The 23,253-nt window shown below is 39.3% G+C and overlaps 3 protein-coding genes and 2 pseudogenes across 3 annotated transcripts; all 5 read left to right on the top strand.

Annotated features, from left to right (window-relative positions):
* The first annotated feature begins 2,385 nt into the window (after positions 1–2,385).
* Positions 2,386–18,478, top strand: LOC104733029 (LEAF RUST 10 DISEASE-RESISTANCE LOCUS RECEPTOR-LIKE PROTEIN KINASE-like 2.1). The gene is made up of 5 exons (XM_087478550.1): positions 2,386–2,924; positions 17,277–17,621; positions 17,885–17,908; positions 18,048–18,292; positions 18,414–18,478. Exons 1-5 carry the CDS (start codon positions 2,459–2,461, stop codon positions 18,444–18,446), a joined length of 1,113 nt encoding a protein of 370 aa, XP_087334676.1. The 5' UTR covers positions 2,386–2,458; the 3' UTR covers positions 18,447–18,478.
* Positions 4,416–6,497, top strand: LOC147932994 (uncharacterized; annotated as a pseudogene).
* LOC147932993 (uncharacterized) lies at positions 6,689–8,098 on the top strand. Its single transcript, XM_087478548.1, has 4 exons — positions 6,689–6,831; positions 6,919–7,206; positions 7,287–7,392; positions 7,484–8,098. The coding sequence occupies exons 1-4, from the start codon at positions 6,704–6,706 to the stop codon at positions 8,096–8,098; spliced, it is 1,137 nt and encodes a 378-aa protein (XP_087334674.1). The 5' UTR covers positions 6,689–6,703.
* Positions 8,698–11,086, top strand: LOC147932992 (uncharacterized; annotated as a pseudogene).
* Positions 18,479–19,285: 807 nt separating the features above from the next.
* On the top strand, positions 19,286–21,682 carry LOC147932991 (meiosis-specific protein ASY2-like). The gene is made up of 3 exons (XM_087477245.1): positions 19,286–19,397; positions 19,566–20,920; positions 20,975–21,682. Exons 1-3 carry the CDS (start codon positions 19,286–19,288, stop codon positions 21,680–21,682), a joined length of 2,175 nt encoding a protein of 724 aa, XP_087333371.1.
* The last annotated feature ends 1,571 nt before the right edge of the window (positions 21,683–23,253 follow it).

The following is a 23,253-nucleotide window of genomic DNA, read 5'->3' as shown; positions in this document are numbered from 1 at the left end:
ATTGGATCAGCTGGATTATGACTTGTGTTAAGGGCCCCTCAATGAACATTCTATGGAATGGGGAGAAGACAGAGGCTTTCAAACCGGCTCGCGGGCTTCGACAGGGAGATCCTTTATCCCCATATTTGTTTGTCCTCTGCTTGGAGAGGTTATGTCATCAGATTGAAAGATCTGTAGGTTTAGAGGAATGGAAGCCAATCACCTTGTCGCGGGGGGCTCCCAGGCTCTCTCACATATGCTTTGCTGATGACCTTATCCTGTTTGCTGAGGCCTCAGTGACACAGGTTCGAGTTATTAGACGAGTCTTGGAGCGTTTCTGTGCAGCATCAGGACAAAAGGTGAGTCTGGACAAGTCGAAGATCTTCTTCTCCGAGAATGTTAGTCGGGAGCTGGCTCAAATGATTAGTAATGAGAGTGGCATTGGTTCGACTCGAGACCTGGGCAAGTATCTTGGCATGCCAGTTTTACATAAGCGGATTAACAAGAACACGTTTGGGGATGTGGTGGAAAGAGTAGCTTCCAGATTGTCTGGTTGGAAAGGACGTACGTTGAGCTTAGCAGGTCGAATCACCCTTTCTAAGGCGGTGTTATCAGCCATACCAATCCACTCGATGAGTGTCATTGCTCTCCCTAAGTCGACCTTGGATTAGCTAGATAAGATCTCGAGAAATTTTGTGTGGGGAAGTACACCTGAGAAGAAGAAGCAACATTTGCTCGCATGGGAGAAAGTCTGTCTACCAAAACGGGAGGGTGGTCTTGGTATCAGATCTGCGGTTACTATGAATAAAGCTTTACTAGCAAAGATTGGGTGGAGACTGATTCATGATGGGGAGAGCCTCTGGGCTCGTGTTCTGCGTCAGAAATATAAAGTGGGTAATGTCCAGGATAATTCTTGGTCTGCTGTGAAAAGTAACTGGTCCTCAACTTGGCGTAGTGTGGTGACCGGATTAAGGGAAGTTGTGTTCCCAGGCATGAGTTGGGTGCTTGGTGATGGGAGATCCATTCGTTTTTGGCAAGATAAGTGGATCTCTGACACTTCCTTGGTTGAATGTGCGTTGGTAGAGATACCAGGTGAGCTTGCGGATGTGCGAGTTAGTGATTTATGGAGTGCGAGTGCAGGTTGGGATATGGCACGCATTGCTCCGTTTGTCTCCAATTTCACGCTATCGTGCCTTGTGTCTATGGTGGTGGATAGGGTGACTGGTGCTAGGGATAGACCATCATGGGGTCCAAGCCCAAATGGTAAGTTTACGGTGAAGTCGGCTCATTACTTTTTAACTCAAGACAGAACACCGCGAGTTGATATGGGTGTGTTATTTGGAAAGATCTGGAGTTTGAAAGTTCCGGAGAGGGTGCGAGTTTTTGTTTGGTTAGTTGTCCACCAGGTTATCATGACAAACTCTGAAAGGCAGAGGCGACACTTGTGTGATTCAGGGGTTTGTCAGGTGTGTAAAGGTGGTGAGGAGACCATCATTCATGTACTTCGTGATTGTCCGGCGATGTCAGGACTATGGAGCCGCATTGTTAGTCTCAACAGAAGGCGTCAGTTTTTTGAACAGAGCCTACTGGAGTGGGTTTCAGGGAACTTGGGAGACACGGTAATAAGACATGGTGTCCCTTGGGCTATTTTATTTGCTATGACTGTTTGGTGGGGATGGAAGTGGAGGTGTGACAATGTTTTTGGGGGCCTCGGTAAATGTAGGGACAGGGTTAAGTTTGTTAAGGACCTAGCAAAGGAAGTGCATCATGCCAACCTGACTGGTCGAGGAACGTTAACCACCGTGGCTCGAGCGGAAAGGCAGATCGCGTGGACTCCGCCTAGGGAGAACTGGTTTAAGCTCAACACTGATGGTGCCTCTCATGGGAATCCTGGTTGTGCCACGGCCAGGGGGTTATTTGAGATCGTATGGGGACGTGGGTTTAGGGTTTTGCACTGAATATAGGCCATTGTACGGCCTCTCTAGCAGAGCTCTGGGGGATCTACTATGGTCTGCATATCGCATGGGAGAAGAGGCTGACTCATGTGGAGTTAGAGGTTGATTCTGAGTTAGTGGTGGGGTTCTTCAAGACAGGGATTAAGGATACTCATCTCTTGTCCTTCCTAGTACGTTTGTGCTATGGCTTTCTTTCTAGGGACTGGTCAGTCCGGGTTACACATGTGTATAGGGAGGCTAACCGTCTTGCAGACGGGTTAGCAAACTATGCTTTCACTCATCCTTCTGGCTTGCAGCTGTTTGATTCTTGTCCGGACTGCCTTCGGTCTGTTTGGATGGAGGATAATAGAGGTTCTGCAACTTCGAGATGGGTGGCTGTTTAATTTTGTTTCTGTTTAATAAGTAAGGGAGGGTTTGTCTCCCTTTGATTTGCCAAAAAAAAAAAATCAAAAAAATTATCCTCACTGTTTTTTTTTCTTCATTTTCATAGTTCCTAATATTCCAGAAAAACAGAGGAGATCACCATGATCAATTTGTCTCTGTATCTAACAAAATCTTTTACATATACAATCATATGTGCGTTCTTTGTGATCCCCACGTGTGTTTTATCAGTTGATGAGCGTCACAAACACTGTTCTCCTTTGTTTAAATGCGGCAATCATACAGAGCTCTATTATCCATTTTGGACAGCTGATAAAGAAGAGTGCAGTCACCCGGATTTCAAGGTCAACTGCAGCGGAGATCTCGCAGAGTTTAGTATATCTTCGGTTAAGTTCCAAATCCTTGAGATGAACTATGAGTCTCTTTTACCAAAAAAAAACTATGAGTCTCGTATAATAAGACTTGCCCGAAAGGATTATCTCAACAATCTTTGTCCCGAGGACTCTTGGAGCGCACCAATCAACCAAGATGTTCTTCCATTTTCTAACGACACTGAATTGCTAACTTTTTTCTATCACTGCCCTGTTCCAAGTGTAGATTTTCCTCTTGGTGATTATGAAAACGCAAGAGCTATTGATATGTATGGAAACTGAGACACAAACTGAATCACAAACTAAGACAGAGGTTCTTCAAAATAAAACTTCTTTATTAGATAATCTGTTTAGTAAACTTACAAGTTTCACTCAATCAATTATCTAATCTCTCATGTTCATGGATCTATACACAATCCACGAACCTCTCAAGACAAACCCCCACTACAGGAATTAATGGTATTAATAGCATAACATTATAGCGTTTTTTATTTTTCCGCTATAACTGAGTATAGAGAAACTATAGATAGCGTTTTCCAAAAGGTAAACGTTATGGTAGGCGGAGCGCGAAAAATTATTTCAGAGTGGCGCTTAGTATTGGTTCTATTATAGCATCGGTAAACTTAAAACGTTATTGTAGGTTAACCCGGGAACCAAATTTGTCATTGGCTCGAAAATTGGAAGAAAAAGACAAAAAAAAAAAAAAAGCATGGGTAAAAAAAAGGAAACAAAAGGTTTTCTAATTAGGTTTTTCTTTTCTCGATCTCGTCTCTATTCTCTCGTCTCTCTTGATCCCATAGATCCCAATTAGCTTGATTCCATAGATCGAAATCTGAAACACCATAGATCCCAATTTGCTTGATTCTTCCACTATCGATCCCGCTCAGTCTAATCCTTCTCATATCGATCGCCGAATTTGATACATAAGGTAAACAATATGTATGGGTTTTCGTTTTTCTAAACGATTTAGTTTTTATTTCGTGTTGGGTTTGGTCTGTTTCAGTTGTTTCTGAAGTAATTGGGTTTTGGATTGATGTTTGTATGATTGGAATCGATTTCTTCTTATGTGATTTTGGTGTTCGACTTTCAATCTGTGTTTTTGCATAATTTTTGTCTGCGTTTAGATTCTGTATGAAGCTAATTTGAAATTGACACAGTTTTGTCTGATTGTTGTTGAGAGGTCAAAGACTCTAGTAAATAATGCTAGAGAATCGAGTTTATATAAGTTCTTATTTACTGTCTTGTTTCTGTGATGCATAGATTCAGAAAAGTTTATACATGTAAAGAACATAGAAATCAATTCTTGTGTCTCTAGTTTTCTACGCTTATTTCGATTTTTCCTGCTGCTCTCTGGTCATTACCAGTTGCTGATGATATTTTGTTGGCTTGTAATTGTGAATTGTAGTTGGATTTTCGGATCTGTAGTTGCGGCTTTGTAGCTGTTCAGTACAATAACTATAAGGTATTTACGGCTTTGTAGCTGTTCAATTAAAGATTAGTTGTGTTGTAATGATTCTGATAATCCATGTCGTTTTTTTGTTTGCAGATTTTTGATTCATAATCTTCAAACTTTTTGTCCGTTCCTACCTTGTTCTTTGAATTGTGTAAGATATTATTTCTCTACCTTTTTGTTATACATTTTGTGTCTAATGTGAGTGTTTGATCATTAAAGTTATTATGATAATGTATGTATAAATTGGTGGTGGAGATTGGGTCGTATTGGTCTAATATGGACAAGGCATGGGTTTGGCTTCCAAGGTATGCATCTCTCTGTTATTTTCATAGATGGTTTCATTTATAGTGATTCTGAACATTGGTTTTTTTTCTTAAATTATTATCTTAGGAATAGCCTTGAGTATGAGATTGGAGCAAAGAATTTTGTGTATGGAGCATCAAGTAGTATTGGTAATCCTGCAGAGATTCTCTGTCCATGTGTCGATTGTCGGAATGTTTGCCATCAGCTGCTAGATACTGTAGTGGATCATCTTGTGATGAGAGGTATGGATTTGAAGTACAAGAGGAATACATGTTGGTTTAATCATGGGGACAGGAGAGAGAGCACATCTGGAGATGTTCTAACTTCAGAGGAAGAGGCTTATGACTTGATAAGGACAGCTTATTTTGAGTCTGAAGTTGGTGATGAACATCCATCTGAGGCGTATACTACAGAAGAAGCAGAGTTTAGGGAAAAGTTAGAGGATGCTGAAACTGCACTATACTCAACGTGTCACAAGTATAACAAGGTTTCTGCAATAACAGTTCTTTACAACATCAAAGTGAAGAGTGGGATGTCAGAGAATTTCTTTGATCAGCTATTGACAACAATTAAAGACATGTTGCCGGAAGATAATGTGCTTCCAAAGTCCACTGCTGAGATGAAAAAGTTCTTGAAGGTTTTTGGGTTTGGTTATGATGTCATACACGCATGCAAGAATGACTGTATACTGTATCGGAAACAGTATGCTCAGATGGAAAGCTGCCCTAGATGTACTGCATCAAGATGGGAAATGGATAAACATAGTGGTGAGGAAAAGAAAGGCATTCCTGCAAAGGTCCTTCGGTATTTTCCTATCAAAGACAGATTGAAGAGGATGTTTAGATCAAAAAGAAAGGCTGAGGACTTGCGTTGGCATTCCAACAATGGTAGTGAAGATGGTGTAATGCGACATCCGGTGGACTCTATTACCTGGTCACGTGTGAATTATAAGTGGTCAGAGTTTGCTGCAGAACCAAGAAACCTTCGACTCGGTCTTTCTACAGATGGAGTTAACCCCTTTGCGATGCAGAACACCAAATATAGTGTATGGCCAGTCTTATTAGTCAACTATAACATGCCTCCAACAATGTGTATGAAGTCCGAGAACATCATGTTGAGTTTGTTGATCCCAGGTCCAACTGCACCAAGCAACAACATCGATATTTATTTAGCACCGCTGATAGAAGATTTGATTGATTTATGGAATGAAGGTATTGAGGTTTATGACTCATTTTTGGAAGAGAAATTTACACTAAGGGCTATGTTGTTGTGGAGTATCAGTGACTATCCAGCATTGGGGACATTGTCTGGATGTAAAGTTAAGGGGAAACAGGCCTGTAACGTTTGTGGGAAGGACACACCAAGTAGGTGGTTGAAGTTTAGTAGCAAATATGTGTATATGCGCAATAGGAAACGACTCAGGGTTGGACATCCGTATAGGCGCAAAAAATTATGGTTTGACAACACTGTTGAGAATGGGACAGCAAATAGAATTCAAACAGGGGAAGAGATTGCTGAGATACTGAAAGATTTCAGAAATAATTTTGGAAAACCTTTGGATAAGAAGGGTAAGCGGAAAAGGTCTGCCTTGTGCGGAGGTGAGGTTATTGAAGAGGAAGAGTATGATGAAGACAGTGATCAATGGAGGTGGAAGAAAAGGTCCATATTATTCAGTTTACCTTACTGGAAGGTTAGTACCGGTTTATATTTGTTTAAGAAATAATTGTGAGTAAATGCTGAAAAACTTATTTACAATGTTTTAGGATTTGCCGGTGCGTCACAACATTGATGTCATGCATGTGGAGAAGAATGTGTCTGACGCTATGTTGTCCACTCTGATGCAAAATACTAAATCTAAAGATGGATTGAAGGCAAGAAAAGACTTGGAAGATATGGGAATACGAAGACACTTGCATACAGAATCACGGGGAAAGAAAACTTACTTGCCTCCTGCAGCTTATTGGATGTCAAAAGAAGAGAAAAGAAGGTTTTGCCTTAGGTTATCTAAGTTCAGAGGACCTGATGGATATTGTGCGAATATCGCAAATTGTGTGACAGTGAATCCTCCTGCTATTGGTAATCTCAAATCGCATGATCATCATGTGCTAATGCAAAATCTGTTTCCTGTGGCTTTGAGAGGCTTGCTGCCAAGAGGGCCTAGGATTGCTGTTACTCGAGTATGCAACTTCTTCAAGCTATTATGCCAGCGTACAATAGACACATAGATGCTAACATCATTGGAGACTGATATTGTGGAGACAATGTGCCAAATGGAGCGTTTCTTTCCTCCATCACTATTTGACATTATGTTCCATCTTCCGCTACATCTAGCAAGAGAGGCGCGTTTAGGTGGACCGGTACACTTTCGTTGGATGTATCCATTTGAGAGGTACTATTTTCTTTGATTTTGTCTATATATTACTTCTGTTTTGATACAACTAGATTAGTAACATTATGTTATGTGATTGAGTTGTAGGTATATGAAGACACTTAAGGGATATGTGAAAAATTATGCAAGGCCAGAAGCATGTATGGCTGAGGGCTATTTGGCTGGGGAATGCATAGCCTTCTGCTTAGATTTTCTAAAGAATTCTGCACCGGTGGAAGAAGCTGTAAAACGAAATGAAGATGTGGAGGCTGATGATATTCTCCTTGAGGGTCGGCCACTGCAGAAGGCTACTGAAGTAAGACTTTCAGACAAAGAGAGAGATATAGCCCATTTGTATGTGTTAATGAACACATCACTTATGGAGCCCTATGTTGAGTAAGTAAATTTTTGTTTATAACTTATATCTTTATGCAATTTATATACATGAAACTGTAGAGCTGAATCTTTATAAACAGGATGCATTTAGAAGAATTGCAAGCTAGTGATGTCCGGTGTGAAAGAAATGAAACTCTACTATGGAAATTGCATACAGAAAGGTTTGCACAGTGGATAAAAGAAAAGGTCTGACTTTGTTTTCTATACTTTAGTGCTTAAGTTTCCCGTTACTTAGCTTCATTTTGGTTTTAACTAATTCTGTAATTTCAATTTGTAGATACCTTCTAACTCAGAGGCTCACTCTAAGAAGCTGAGGTGGCTGGCATTTGGACCAAGACATATTGCTCAAAGCCACAAGGGTTTTGTCATAAATGGACATCGATTCCATACTGATGATGTTAAGCGGGAGACTCAGAACAGTGGAGTTACATATGAAGCATTTTCTATGTGTAGAGCTAGTGCACGAGATAGTAACCAAAGGGCTGACGTAGTTACATACTATGGAGTGATCAGGGAGATCATTCTTGTTGACTACCACATGTTCCATGTTCCCCTTTTCAAATGCAGTTGGGCAAACACAGGGAATGGTGTGAAAGAAGAAGAAGGATTCACTCTTGTAAACCTCCATCTTAACCAGACGGCGTTTCTCCGTGATCCATACATATTGCCATCCCAGGCAAAACAAGTGTTTTACTCTAGAGAGGATGAATCCTCTCCTTGGTATGTAGTCATGAGGGCGCCACCAAGAGGATATCATGAGCTAGATACAGAGGAAGAGTTTGTCACAGCACCAGTGTATGACCAGCACCTTGAAGATTTGGAGAATCAGTCATCTGACGATGAGAGTTACTGTGTTAGGGATGATTGTGATGGAGTTATAGTGGAAGATTGATATCTAGGACTGCATCATATCATAGTATAGGGAATTGGCTACAGCTGTTTTATGGTATAGTTGTTTGTTGTGTTGCAGGCTAAGTCATGGTTGCTACGAGAGGAAATCTGCGCCGCAGCAACCGTCAGGCGGGAAAAGGTTGGAGTTCTCTTGTTCCCAAGAAAACCACCAGGAAGCCAAAGACAAAGAGTGTTGGAAAGTTGGTTAAAGTAAAGGCAGCTGATCAACTTGAGGAACAAGTTGTTGATGAAATTCACATAGAGAAAGAGAAAGAAATGGATGAAGGAGGAAAAGATGATACTGTGCAAATGGATGAAGGAAGAGTAGCTGAGGAAGAAGAGGTTGTAGAATCTGATGCGGAAGAGGAACATGCAGAAGAACTACATGTAGAATCTGAAGGAGAAAAGGAAGATGCAGAAGAACTTCATGTAGAATCTGAAGGAGAAAAGGAAGATGCAGAAGAACTGCATGTAGAATCTGACAAAGATAATGCTGGAGATGATACAGAAGTTGCTCCCCAGTCTACTGAAGGTGACACTGTAAATGCTTCCAGTGGAGGAGACTCAGTCCATCAGTCAAACTCGACCACCAAGAGAACAAGGGGCAAGACCAGGATGCGTAAATTGGCTAAAGACCCGCTTGACAAGGTTGAGGTGGATTTTACATGTCTTGGTGAACATGCAGGAGATGGCTTAACAACACTTTCATCGTTTCTTGGTGTTTTGGTGAAGGAGCATGTTTCTGTACTACTCAATGATTGGAGAAAACTCGATCAACAAACAAAAGATAGAATGTGGGAGGAAATTCAGGTATAGTGTATTATAATTGTATGTCTAATTATTAAAAAAAAGTACTGGCATTTAACCTCACACTTGTTGTAGGGGAGGTTTAAAGTACAAGAAGAGTGGCAAAGACATTATCTTTTTAAGCAGATGAACTGTATATGGAGGTCAGCTAAATCTATTCTTGTGGGTCAAGTTCGAGCTGCGAGCAGTGATGTAGAACGATTAGAGCTTAAACCAAGCAACATCCCATCTGTAACCCAATGGAATAAATGGGTGAAAAGCAAGCTTAGTACAGAATTTAAGGTGCAATCTTGATACATGTATTTTCTAAGTCTTTGATACATGTATTTTCTATGCATAGTAAATATATTCATGTGGATATCGTTGGATTAATTTTGCAGGAGAAAAGTGAAAAATACAGGAAGATGAGAAAGTCTCAGATTCCACACACGACTAGCCGCAAAGGACTGTTTCGTCTGGGACAAGAGATGGTAATTCTGTTTCTCTTTAGTTATATAAGAAGCATAAGTCATGTTACTCATATTTTAGGACTGCTTGTAGAAAAAGAAGAGTTCAGACCCTTCTAAGGTTACTAGAAGTAAGATATGGATAGAAGGACACACTCATAAGGATGGAAGACCTATGAAGCCTGAATTTGCTGAGACTATTGTAAGTAGCTATCAAATTTTAGTTTAAAGTTTTAATTCCAACAGGTTTGGCATACTTATATTGGTTGATATATATGTGTATCAGGAACAAATAAAAACAATCGATAGTCAAATGGAGTCCACAGCCAATGATAACATAAGAGAAGACGCTGTCAGTCAAGTGTTGGGAAGAGATAAACCTGGAAGAATTAGAGGTTTGGGCAGAGGGATTACTGCTACCAAACTAGCTCTCCTCCAGGCTAGAGACACACATGTACAGAAACTTGAAGCAACACAAGCTGAATTGCGTAGCGAAGTCCAAGACTTGAGGAATATGGTCAATGTCTTAGCTGGAAAAACGGTAAGTATAATAGTTTCTATATATGAGGCTATTAGAAGACATCTCATTTAACTAACAGTTCCATATCTTATTGTTAGAAAAAATCTGATAATGTGGGAGCTCAATCTGGTGTAAGTCATGTTAGTGGAGGAGTTAGGTGTCAGCTGCTAGATTGGATTGCAGATGAAGATATCGTTTTCGGTGAAGGAGAATTCTGCTCTTTCGATCCACTATACAAGATTGGTCGCATTCCACTTGGTCCTAATGCTGCAGCTGTTATTGTAAAATCTGTAATACACACAGGCTCACAATTGTGGAGGCCTACACAAAACATTATCACACTTGGGGAAGCTGTGGGACTCAAAATTCCCTAGCAAGGTGATAAGGTGATTTTGGATGAAGACATCTCAACAAGTCCAAACATAACTTCTGGTTCCAAGGTAATCTTAATAGTTTATTTAATTTCTTATCACAACTTAGAATCAAAATTTTAGTTTCTAATATATTTGAATCACTATTAGGATACCATATCAGCTGAGTCACTTCAAAGATGCGAACTTTTTGATTGGAATTCTGATGATGGTGAATGTATTGCTGAGGGTGTTTTGTGTTCTACTGATCCGAAACAAATGATAAACAACACTCCTATTGGTATGAATGCTTGCATTGTGAAGATTGATCTTGTTCTGAGGGATGCGTCTTATCTGTGGAGACCAACATCTGAACTCCTTCTGATGGCTGATGCACAGTATAGAGAAATCCAATGGCCACTTAATAAGATAAAACGCATCAGTCAAAATGCAGAGGTGCCTTCAGTGAGAAGCTCGCCTGGGGTAAGTATTGATGTTGCTATGATGTGTATTTCATTTTAAAGATGACTTTATGATGATTGTGTGATGATTGTGTTATGATTGTGTTATTGATGTGGTAGAATGCAAGTTCAAACTCTGGTTCCAGCAAAGGGAAAAACAAGAAGTGCTTCCTGTTGGATTGCAAAAATTCTGAAAAAACAGTTGCAGAGGGCCGAGTGTGTTCAACTAATCCTGCAGAGACAGTCCATAACAGACCCTTAGGACCAAATGCTTGCAAGGTCTGGGTTGATGTTTCAATGATTGATAATGCTAAAGTGTGGAGGCCAGATTCAGAAGTACAATTCATCGTAGATGCACAAGGCACAACTGTTGCTTGGCCTAATGACAAGATAGTCTATCTCTGAAACTTCTTAAGTACTAAGTTTTTTTCCTTTATGTCGAACAATTTGTTGTTTTAAGTGTCGAACACTTTGTGTTTTCTTTTATTACATGTACTTGACTTTGTTTTCTCATGTTACTATTTATATGTTGTATCTTGGCAATAATGTTTTAATACTTAAAACATTTTAATTGGAAAAAATTGAATTAATTATTTTTAGGCATGTACTATAGGTTTCAAGTTAAATGATTTTAAAGATTTTTAAAATTTTTAAATGATTTTCGAATTTTCTAAAAGAAAAGTTAAAAAATAGATAACAAAATAATAAATATTATAATTACATAATATTTTAAATGATTTTCGAATTTTCTAAAAGAAAAGTCAAAAAGACATAAATAGATAATTATAATATAATAATTACAAAATAATAACAAAGTTATAATTTTAAAGAGTTTAGGGTATAGAATTAAGGGTATGAAATGTATGGATTAGGTTTTAGGATTATATTTGTTTGAAATAGTAATAATATTAATTATAAAAATAATAACATAAATAAAATTCATTTTTAAAAATAATTTAGGGTTTAGGGTTTGGGGTTTAGGGTTTAGGGTTTAGTTAGGGTTTAGTGTTTTATATAATAACTAATATTAATGATATAAATTATACTATTATAACATAAATGAATTTATCATTTTATTAGTTATAACATCATTAATGTGTTTCAACAATATGATTTACACAATAAGAAGATTAGTGTACATGTATTCTAAGGCAATCATATGTGTTACCTTCAAATTTCTAAAAAAGTTGCAAAATATTTTTTTTAAATTGCGAAAAAATTATCTAATCATGTAAATAACTCATAAACATATTAATTCGTTAATATATATATTTGAAAAAATTATATAAATAGTAAAAACACATTTTTATGCCTATAAACTAAATAAGCCATTCATAATGTTTCACTCGGATTGCTGATGTGGCGAGATCTCAGCCATTCATCGGATTTAATACATGATCAATTTACTCAATCCAATAATTGAGTAATACTCGGATACATGACGTGGCGAAATCTCATCCTTTCATCGCCCAACCAAAGGCTGTGATGAAATCTTGTTTAATGAAATCTCATCCGTTCATCGCCTCTACATTCTCTTCATCCTTTCATCTCCTCGACATCGACTGAGAACAAAATTCAGAACAAAATTAATTCTTGGCTGATTCAGAAAAAATTCTCGCAACCTACTTCTTCAAACATAAAATTCATTTCCATCTCCGACTCGAATCTGAGAGAACCAACGAAGAAGACGAAGACGAAGACGAAGAATGTTCTGTCGAAGGTACTATAATTTACATGGGTTCTTATAACCAAAAATTGACAGAAAATTGTTTATAAGAGTTTTGTTCAACTGAATCTAATACTTTTTATTTGTTTGACAGTAAACCCCACTCGCAGTTTTGTTGTGTTTTGGTCTCTCGGTGGTGTTTACGCTTTCTCACCTTCTCTTCCTGAGTCAAACATCACCTTCTCTTCTCGATAGAGTTATATGCTTCTCATTTGGAATAGTTTGAGCTTGATTCTTATTTGGAATCCAGATTTGTTGAATTTATGATTTTGCCTATTGCTTCAGCTAGCCACGAATTTCAGAGTAATTTTGTATTGAATTTATGATTTTGCCTATTGCTGCACAATTGTTTGCTAATAATACCCTTAATTCATGGTTTTGTGTATAGATTGTTTCTGGGTTGACTTCGTATACAAGTGGAGGAAAACTATAATGGAAGTGGAAAGGTGTAGAGGCTCTGGTTTACAAATTTGCTAAAGAGGCTCACGTTTTGTATCGAAGCTTTTTTATGGGCTAAAACAAGTGATGAGGGCCAATATTTAGGAAGTAGTAAAGAAACAATTTTTTTTGTATTTTATTTATTTTATTTTTTGTAAACAAACAAATTTTCTTATTTTATTTTTTGTAAAAAATTGATTATAAAAATACTCCTTTGTACAATACATTATTTTTATAAAATGTATAATTTAATAGTACAAAATACTGTTACGTATAAAAATTTACGTATATATACTTCTACAAGAACGCTATAAACTATACGTAAAAATACGCTATCTATACAAAATTATACGTATTTTATAGTTTCATACAAATGCTATCTATATAAAACTATACGTAAGAAAACGCTATCTATAACCATATATTAACTGCTATTGTAATTCATAATAGAATAATTAACTCTATATATAGCAAACAACAGCCGCTATTGTAAACTTAACGATTGCATATTTAAAACCGCTATGTATTAAAAAGATACCATAGCCAAAGAGGAAAACGCTATGTAAAGTGTCAGACCTATTATAACGGGCGGAGATACAGCGTTTACAATAACGCTATAGTAGCTTTAGATAGCGGTTTTTGGACGCTACGAATACCTTCATTTCCTGTAGTGCCCTTAGTCCCCTTAAGAGTTATGCTTTCCTACAAGAACCCACATAACCTTAATGTCTAAGAATTCTCTTTCTCTTTTGTGCTAACCTCTACAACGGCTTAGGCTCCCTATTTATACACAATAGGTCGTGGCTATACAAGCTTAAATTCCTATTCTAATCCTAATAGGAATTACCAAATCTCTTTGCAAATTTCCTTTTCTTTTATGGAATAGGAAAGTCTTTTTCATGTTTCCTTTTCTATTCAAAAGGAAACTCTTCATGTTTCTAGACTCTTCTCCAAGCTTCTAGTCTTCATAACTTTCGCCTTAGTTGATTCCCTTATTTCAGCTCCATGTTATCTGTTTCGTTGAACTACTTCTTGTATTACTGAACTAATGCAGCGACTGCATCAACATCTTCATCTTCATCTTTCCCTTTCATAAATGTCTTTTTCTTCTTCTTTTCATCTTGTTGTAAAACTCAGTTAAGAATACATCAACAATCTCTCCCTTTCTTATTGAGTTTTACAATCCAAGCTTCACCCATCATAAGCTTTAACTACTTCGTTGATGATCAAGTTTTAGAACCAAAACACATACTAAACCAAAGCTTTAACAACTTTGTGTGTATCTCAAGCACAATATAATTCCAGCAAAGAATTGAAGATCTCAAACCATCTTATTCTCCCCCTGCTTGTGAGCACACACAAGTTAAAAACATCTTCACATGTTGACACATCCACTGTTTTCCTTTCCAATATCAAAGAACTCTTGTAACAACTCTTACTTATCTGTCGAATTTCACCTTCTTTTTTTTTTTTTTTTTTGGGCTTTGGCTTTGATAATGCATACCATATATTCTCTTCTTATTTCTTCTCCCCCATGGATGTAGCTCTCTCTAATAACCAGCAGAGACAAACATTGGATCTGATTTTGAAAGATTTCCTTTAAATCCAAGACCATATCGATCAGTTTTGCCAATGTTCAGAATATGATCCAACTGCTTTGTGCCATTGTTAAGCATTCTCAAATTCTTTTGAGTTTCTTCAAGTTGTACTCTAGCTTGTAATGATTCTTCTTCTTTCTCTGTGGCATATTTTTGTATTTCAGCAACCTTAGCCTCTAACTTGAGTTTCTCCCACTGAATTCTCCTCAGCTAGTTTAAACCATTTATTATACAACATTGTGTAGTTGACACTCTCTACCTTGCTGCAATCTTCTGTTGCAGGTTCTGTTGTAGTTGTTGGTTCAGTCGTAGCTGCAGTCTCTGTTGCAGTTGCATTCTCTGTAGCAATGACAGCTGCAGTTTCAGAGTCAGTTTCAGGTTTCTTCTTTTGCTTGAGAATGATTCCTTCTCTTTTCTTAACACTTTGTAGATTGCTCCAGGTTTCTGTCATATGAGGTGAACTTTCATCATCAATAATCTGATGTTCCTTCCCCTTACACATTGATGCCATCTGATACAGATCAGATTTCTTCACCCATATTTGATTACGAAATCTGTTCCACGAAAATTTTCCTTGATCTTTGAGTCCACTTACTCTTTCTCTAAATCTGTAGCAATATGCTTTTATTTGCCCATTCTTCCCACAAAAATAACAACCAGTATGTTTGGTTGTATTACTTTCAGATTTGTATTGACTTGGTAGAGAAACACCTTCAGTTACAAACTTGATTTGTGCTGTTTGAGGTCCTTTTTGTCCAGTATATCCCAAACCTTTGTTAGATTTTCCTGTTCTTGTAGAGACATTATGCTTGTCCTTCATTAATGTTACACTTTCTTAATTGATTTTCTTTGTATCACTCAATTCAATCTGCAGTGACTTAACAAGTGCATCAAGACCACGCTTCTCTTTTAATAAGGTCTGATTTTCCTTTCCAACCTTAATCAATGTTTCACGCACCTCCTTGTAACATTCTGTAAATTCATCTACCTGTTCCCCTTCAGATTCAGAATCTGAAACTTCCTCTCCTTCAGCAAATGTAGCGACTCCCAAGAATGCACCAAGCTTATTTAGTTTTATCCCATTATCATTATCTTCTTTTGAGTCATCTTCAACTCTCAGTTTAGACTTTTCTTTTCTACGTTTCTGATCATTACCGCATTCTAGCTGAGTGTGTCCAATACCTTTGCACATAAAACATTTTATTTCTCTTCTTTTGATTGTAGGACAATCATTCTTATAGTGTCCATATCCTCTGCACTCATGACATTGCATGTATATCTTCTTGACAGCTTCACCTTTCTCTGGATTATTTTTGATCGAGCTGAAACTCCTATGACCTAGTTCCTGTTTTGCTTCTTTCAACACTCGACTAAATTTTTGAGCCAGCAAACCAATCGAATCTTCTTCTTCTACTTCGTGATTCTCTCTTTCAAGATCAAAAATGTCTTGTTTATTCACACCTTCTAGTTCCATCTCATGAGCTTGAAGCATACCAACAACTTCTCCAAAACTAAGATTTTCTGTGTTATGAGACACACTCAAAGCAGTCTTGTACGCCATGAACCTTGTAGGTAGAGATCTTAGAAATTTTTTCACCAATTTCTTGTCTTTATATTTTTTCCCAAGAGTCAATGCTTCCTGAGCTAAAGAACTTATCTTGGAACTAAAATCAGATATTGACTCATAGTTTTCCATCTTTAGATTTTCAAATCTTGAAGCTAACATGTCTTTCCTTAAACTTTTCACCTTAGTGGTTCCTTCAAAGTGAGTTTGCAAGATATCCCATGCTTCTTTTGCTGTGTCACATCCCTGAATCAGTTCAAACTGGTTTTTTCCAACATTATTGTGAATAGCGGAGAGTGCTCTGGCGTTATATTTTGATTTCTTCAATTCATCAATAGTCCAGTCCTTCTCTGGCTTAGCAACTTCCTCTCCTGATTCATCCTTGATTTTTGGTTCTTCCCACTTTTCCAATATGGCTTTCCAAGCATATACATCAATGCCTCCTATAACTGCCTTCATCTTTGATTTCCAAAAACCGTAGTTTCCATCACCTAATATTACTCTTGAACCGAACTCAAGTCCATGATAGCTCTCCATCTTCTCCACAGGATCTCACATGTATGTAATCTCACAAGTGCCGCTCTGATACCAATTGAAAACGCAAGAGCTATTGATATGTATGGAAACTGAGACACAAACTGAATCACAAACTAAGACAGGGGTTCTTCAAAATAAAACTTCTTTATTAGATAATCTGTTTAGTAAACTTACAAGTTTCACTCAATCAATTATCTAATCTCTCATGTTCATGGATCTATACACAATCCACGAACCTCTCAAGACAAACCCCTTAGTCCCCTTAAGAGTTATGCTTTCCTACAAGAACCCACATAACCTTAATGTCTAAGAATTCTCTTTCTCTTTTGTGCTAACCTCTACAACGGCTTAGGCTCCCTATTTATACACAATAGGTCGTGGCTATACAAGCTTAAATTCCTATTCTAATCCTAACAGGAATTACCAAATCTCTTTGCAAATTTCCTTTTCTTTTATGGAATAGGAAAGTCTTTTTCATGTTTCCTTTTCTATTCAAAAGGAAACTCTTCATGTTTCTAGACTCTTCTCCAAGCTTCTAGTCTTCATAACTTTCGCCTTAGTTGATTCCCTTATTTCAGCTCCATGTTATCTGCTTCGTTGAACTACTTCTTGTATTACTGAACTAATGCAGCGACTGCATCAACATCTTCATCTTCATCTTTCCCTTTTATAAATGTCTTTTTCTTCTTCTTTTCATCTTGTTGTAAAACTCAGTTAAGAATACATCAACAGATTACACTAGTCAGCTGCAGTGTGGGGATGATACTGATGAGAAATTTTACTTTATGAGGAAAGAGATCTCATCTTCACAGGAGCCGGTTAGAGCAGACGAGTTTAGGTCATCCTGCAAAAAGACCATCGACATTCCAGTTTCTCGATCTGTCTTGAAAACAGCAGAGATAAATCAGAGTACGGAGACTATAAAGAAGGCTCTTGGTAAGGGTTTCGAGGTTAGATTCAACAGTGATTGTTCCCGTTGCGTACACTCAAAGGGTTCTTGTGGATATAATCAGCAGTCTAGAGGATTCGTTTGCTATTGCATAAATGAGCCACACAAGCATACTTGTGGAAATATGGGTAATATTTCTTTTGCTCCGTTTTTCTAAATAGTTCCACTAATTTAAGTTCGCTTATTTCCACAAGAACCAGATCTTCTCCCTTCCTCAACCACTGCATAATCCCTATAACTAGTTTACCTAACATGAATAGGATTTACATTCCTTTTCTGATGAAAATCACATGAAAACTCCTTTGTCTTTTAAAATTTGCTTCAAGCACGATTCTAAGTTATGTCTTGTGTTTGAACTCACCTTTTTCTCGTGGAATTTTTGTTCATGCAGGTCTCTCCAAAAATGCGAAAATAGGTATATGTTATATTCTTTTTGATTAAAATTTTTTCAAGGAAACTAATTTCAGCAGAACATACCTAGTAATAGAATAAAGTAATAACGACGGTCATGTCTAATTTCAATATATATCATTTGCTTTATTGTTTGTCTCTAGGGATCGGATTCAGTTGTGGATTACTGGGTGCTACTCTTATTACCGGGTGTTTGCTCTGTTGCATTATCCCAAAGAGAGAAACTTCACATCATCCACGATCAAGAGACCATAACCTAAAGGCTTTAGTACAACTGAAACAGTACAGTTATGCAGAAGTAAGGAAAATCACCAAATCATTTTCACACACGGTTGGGAAAGGAGGATTTGGAATTGTCTATGGAGGAAACCTATGCGATGGCCGTAAGGTTGCAGTGAAAATATTGAAAGATTTTAAGAGTAATGGTCAAGACTTCATCAACGAAGTCGCAAGCATGAACCAGACATCACATGTTAACATTGTTTCTTTGCTTGGTTTTTGCTATGAAGGGTCCAAAAGAGCAATTGTGTATGAGTTTCTAGAGAATGGGTCTCTTGATCAATTCCTGTAGAAACTAGGTTTCAACAATGAATTTGTTTATGGAGGGGAACAAATTCAATAAAGTTATCTCTCTAGAAAATAGATCTAAGCCTTGAAATTAGGAGTAAAGGAGAAGAGCTCGAAAGAACTAGGGTTTGTTGTAAAGAGCAAAAAGAGAACTCGGTTATTGTATTAGATTCTGAATGATTTACAATGGAGAAGTCTCCCTTATTTATACATGTTCAGAGATCTCATAATATATTAACTTTCCTTAACAAACGAAGTGAAATATGGAAAACTGCCCTATTGCTTGAGTCGGCCGCCGCACCGAAGTGGATGTCGGTTCCTTCTTTTCCAAGACTATTCTTTATCCGAACTGATTCCCGAAAACCTAGTCGATCCCTTAACCGGATTCCCGGTTAGATAATCAATTAACATTTCTGGTTTAGCTCGGTATGATGGGGGTGCTAAATCCCGCACCAACAATTAGTCCCCCCCCAGTTCAGTATATTCGAGATTTAATTCGAATATTTTGAACTATGGAAAGAAAATATCCGATCTAATTCATAAAGTTTTAATTGATTTTATTCAGATCCCCGAATCATCTCACCGCATTCTGTCCAGGCAACACGTGTCGTTTCCGTCACATCCGCTAGCTCGGAATTCGAAGAGTCGCGTAGGTCATCATTACTTTTTCGTAGGGTTGCCGCCCATTCGGCTCTATAAATACGCTTCTACTCTCCTCATTTCTTATTTTTCGCCAACAGCAACAGGTAATCTGCTCCGATCTCTCTTCCGTTTTATTTCGTTATTTTTCTTCCACACTCTCCGAACTCAAGATATGGCGAGCACCTCGGAACCTGCCTCTTCGCCAGAAAGCGAACAATTAATTCGTCGTATTTCCCGACAAAGAACGCTCAACCCTGATCGCTCCGCGCAGATCGGGGAATCAAGTAGATCGGCCTCCGAAGTCCCGCGAAATTTGGTCCGCTGTACAGCAGGAGCCTCTTCTTCGTAGGCGGGCCTAACCTTGCCGTCATCAGTTCGTCACGAGGAAGAAGATCGGTTCGTACCTTTAGGATTTTCGATCGAGGATATCGACCCTTTGTTTGACTATGCAGGACAGATTGGAGGCGAAAAGAGTGTGAGTTCGACCACAACTGTGAACGAAATGCTAAATTCGTGTGGCTTGTTCAATAGCAACGTCACAATTCTGATTCCTCGAGACGACCAACGCCCCTGGAGCCCCCCGGAAGGGTATGTATGCTTGTATGAGGGTTACTTTACCGAGTGTCGCCTCCTATTCCCAATCCCGGAGTTGATTTCAATTTATGCTCAAAGACGGATGATAGCGATCTCGCAGTTCGTTCCCGGAGCTATTTGTAACTTCATGGCTGCCTTGACCGTGGCAGCCGAAGTCGGAGTCGAGCTTAAAGTTCAAGCTTTCGAACAGCTATCAAATTTCAAGCTCTCGAAGAGTCCGAATTGCTGGGAAGTGAACATGAGACCGGCTCATAACTTCCTCGTCGGCAAACGAGTGAACAAATTTAAGAAGTATATGAATCAATACTTCTTCGTCCGCGTCGACCAGTATTCATTTGTTAACCCGTTGGGCTTTTACCGGAGAGTGTGGAATGAAAATCCTGGTAGATTTACATTTCTATTATTTCAATTGACTTCGGCACTGCTGACCAGTTTTAACTTTTTCGTGTCTCTGCTTCCAGATCGTCCGTTCTGTGCAACGCGCCTAGCTCCGAACTATATTCTTGTTAGAGACGCTTTGTTAACCGGGAACAATCGTCGGTGGGACTTTATTACCCGTATCCGTGTCGAAACAGCAATGGGCAAAGCTAGAACGAATTTTCCAAGTTTCGCCAGTTCGCTAGGACGACCTGCCGGATGCCGTGTCATGGAATCAAAAGATGTTCAGATCGTTCACCGAGAAACTCAAGCCGCCATTGAGGCCGAGATCGGTCCATCCCAGGGTTTAACCGAAGTAGATCCTACCCCAGATCAGACCGTCACCGACCCTACTCAGGCTCCCGGAGAAGATATCGAGCCATCAAGTGTTGCAGAGGAAGAAAATCTTCCTTTGGCGTTAGAGAACGCCGGTCCACCGAACCAAGAACAAGACGTTCCCCAGCTTGAAGCTGGATCTAGAAGGAGGAAGAGGAAAACGAACAAAGACAAACAAATCAATGTCGAGCCAGCCACCGATGCGCATCCGTTACCGAGCCGCAAACGTTCGGCCGATGAAGCCGGACTGGAGTCCGCCGATCGATTTCGCCTTGAAAGAAAAGATGACAAGACGAATCACTTCGCCTATAATTACTTCGGCAATTATCCCTTGGTGACCAATCGCGAGGCTTCAGGCGAACTTTTCCGCGCTCTGAAGATTTTCAACCGAATTCTTCCGTCAGCTGACGAACTGGAATTCAAGCAAGCATTCCTTGACGTCGCTGAATCGCACTTAATGGTACGTCTTACTATCAACTCTTATTAAAGTTTCATTTGTCCAATTTCGCTTCAGGCTGACGCATATTCGTTGGATCTACAGACTGCCGCCAAGATGAATACGCTGGTTCAAAAATACGATAGGCGGGTCAAAACCAGCAAGGGGTCCGATCTCGAACTCGAAAAGGTGACAGAGTGCGCAAAAGAGATCCAAGACGCTAGCAGGGCGAAGGACGAGAGGATCAAGGAACTCGAGGCGCTTATTGCAGAAAAAGATGGCATCATTGCCAATACCGATCTGAAGGTTAACGAACTGCAAGAGGCATGCGAATGGCTGAAAGTTCAGCTCAAATTCGAAGTTAAGAGACTTCGGAAAGATCGTTGGGATAAGGTGGAGCGAACAGCGAAGAAAGCGCAAAACCGATTAGACAAGGTCAAAGCCTATCTAGTTGAGCAGGCGAAAGTTCGCCCTCTAGAAGACCTGCTGAACCAAGCCACCGGAGTACAGGGAGCTGTACGATATCTGATTGAGAATGGGGCTGTCATTCCTGAGGAGCGAATAAGGGAGATCGACGAGAAAAAGGCCGAAGCCGAGAAGACTGTCACTGCGATCGATGTCCTTGAGCTGAACGAAATTGACCTTACCATGTCCCCGGACCAGCTCGGTTATGGATTTCCTCCCCCAGCGACCGATGAAACGACGGTTCCAGAATCCGTTGAGCATCCCTTCGGCTCAAACGCCGGGAGTTTTCAAGCAGATCTATCCGGTGACGTGAACGTTTAAAATTATGTTTTTCTTTGTTTTGCTTTCGCTTCAGATTTTATTATGGGTTTGAATACCCTTGTAGAACATTGCCGACTCGTTCGGCCCACTCTTCTTTTGGAACTTATTTGTCAAGATTGTTTTCCTTTTTGTTGAAAAAGAAAATTGACAATTTCGAGAAAGATGCACACTTTCCAATTCGGCATGGAAAGTTCCCAATTTTCCTAAATAGTTTACCTCCCAAGACTTGTATAAATCTAACCAATGCTGCCTGCGGATTAAACATCCAAGAAAACTTTTCAACCAAAGACAATGTCGAACTCGATTAGCAGCGTCGAGTCCCCGTTGGTTGGCAACGATGTGCCAACGTTCTCGAATGCCGAAGCTATCGAAAGAGGGATGGTGTACTTCCCGAACATCAGAGCGCCCTGGATGTTGATGTCCCGCGTTAGACCAGAAGAGAGACGCGAGCTGATCGATTTTCTTCATGAGGTGGAGGATCGCCATGCGGAATATTCCAATCGTCTTGCCGCATCAGAACAATCACAGCGAGATCTGCTACTCAAACTTGAGATGCTGGAATCTCACCCAAAGGATTGGATTAAGAATGGGTTTGGCAAGATAGCTGATTTGCCGCCATGTCTTGTTGCATACTGCAACGAATGCCGAAGTGAATCAGATCGGAAGCCAGTGCACATGGATCCCGCCTTAATTGGCGACTTCTTTCCGGGCAAAGTTAAACCGTTTTACATTAACCGGCGCGCAACCGATGCCGAACTTGCCGAGGCGGACGCCTTTTTCCGTCAGGTAACCGTTACCCTCTTTTCCTTTTCCCTTTCCTTGTAAGCGATCGAAACTTGTCTTCCTCGTACTAACCCATTGGTTGATTTTGCGTATGCAGATCGAGGGTTCACACTAAGAACTGACTCAAGATCTTCAGTACTTTCATATGAAGAGAGGCAGAATCGATCGACGCTTGAGGACTCTGGAATCCGAAATTGTTTTGCTTAAGGCGAAAAGAAAAAGGACTACGGATCTGCTTGACGAGTCTGAACAAAAAGCCAGAGCGTTGGAGACTCGTTCGGAGGATTGGGAAAAGACTGGGTTGCAATTGCTATGGCCAATGCCGAAACGACTCAAGTCGAGCATTCGTGAGATCGCTGCGAACGGCGCACCAGTTCGGAATTAAGATGTTTTATTTAATCATTTAATAATACCTAGCTGCAATGTAACGGACGAGCTTGGAATAAAATTTTATAATAAGAGATTTGCTTTAATCATTGTGTTACTATCTGAAAAATGTGTCAGAGGCGAGACGTCTCCCGGCTTACAACAGACAATTTTTATTAATTGATGGTAGAAAACATCAATTCGGGACGAAGTGTTAATAAAGTGTATTTAATCGGAGAGCGAGATACTGGGCTCGGCTTATCTCCTTTGCTTTAGCTCGGATGCCGGACTGCGAAAATATCCTCTGGGTTCGGCTAACCGTTCCGTCCGAACTAAAGTTTGGGTGCGAAATAAATACTCTGGGTTCGGCTTACCCCAAAAACAAAAAGCGGGTGCGGAATAAATACTCTGGGTCCGGCTTA

The sequence above is a fragment of the Camelina sativa genome, chromosome 12 (assembly GCF_030686135.1).
Source record: "Camelina sativa cultivar CO46 ecotype springtype chromosome 12, ASM3068613v1".
Taxonomy (NCBI): Eukaryota; Viridiplantae; Streptophyta; class Magnoliopsida; order Brassicales; family Brassicaceae; genus Camelina; species Camelina sativa.
Note: the sequence above shows the minus strand (reverse complement) of the source record. Positions and strands in the feature narration are given on the sequence as shown.

What these genes read in the sequence shown, in the direction of transcription:
- LOC104733029 (XM_087478550.1), top strand. Translation starts at nt 2,459, where the DNA reads ATGATCAATTTGTCTCTGTATCTAACAAAATCTTTTACATATACAATC. An exon ending in GCATACTTGTGGAAATATGG is followed by an intron (nt 17,622 to 17,884) that starts GTAATATTTCTT and finishes TTGTTCATGCAG; the next exon opens with GTCTCTCCAAAAATGCGAAA. An exon ending in CTCCAAAAATGCGAAAATAG is followed by an intron (nt 17,909 to 18,047) that starts GTATATGTTATA and finishes GTTTGTCTCTAG; the next exon opens with GGATCGGATTCAGTTGTGGA.
- LOC147932993 (XM_087478548.1), top strand. Translation starts at nt 6,704, where the DNA reads ATGTGCCAAATGGAGCGTTTCTTTCCTCCATCACTATTTGACATTATG. An exon ending in TGGATGTATCCATTTGAGAG is followed by an intron (nt 6,832 to 6,918) that starts GTACTATTTTCT and finishes ATTGAGTTGTAG; the next exon opens with GTATATGAAGACACTTAAGG. An exon ending in CACAGTGGATAAAAGAAAAG is followed by an intron (nt 7,393 to 7,483) that starts GTCTGACTTTGT and finishes TTCAATTTGTAG; the next exon opens with ATACCTTCTAACTCAGAGGC.
- LOC147932991 (XM_087477245.1), top strand. Translation starts at nt 19,286, where the DNA reads ATGGCGAGCACCTCGGAACCTGCCTCTTCGCCAGAAAGCGAACAATTA. An exon ending in CGCGCAGATCGGGGAATCAA is followed by an intron (nt 19,398 to 19,565) that starts GTAGATCGGCCT and finishes TTGACTATGCAG; the next exon opens with GACAGATTGGAGGCGAAAAG. An exon ending in TCGCTGAATCGCACTTAATG is followed by an intron (nt 20,921 to 20,974) that starts GTACGTCTTACT and finishes ATTTCGCTTCAG; the next exon opens with GCTGACGCATATTCGTTGGA.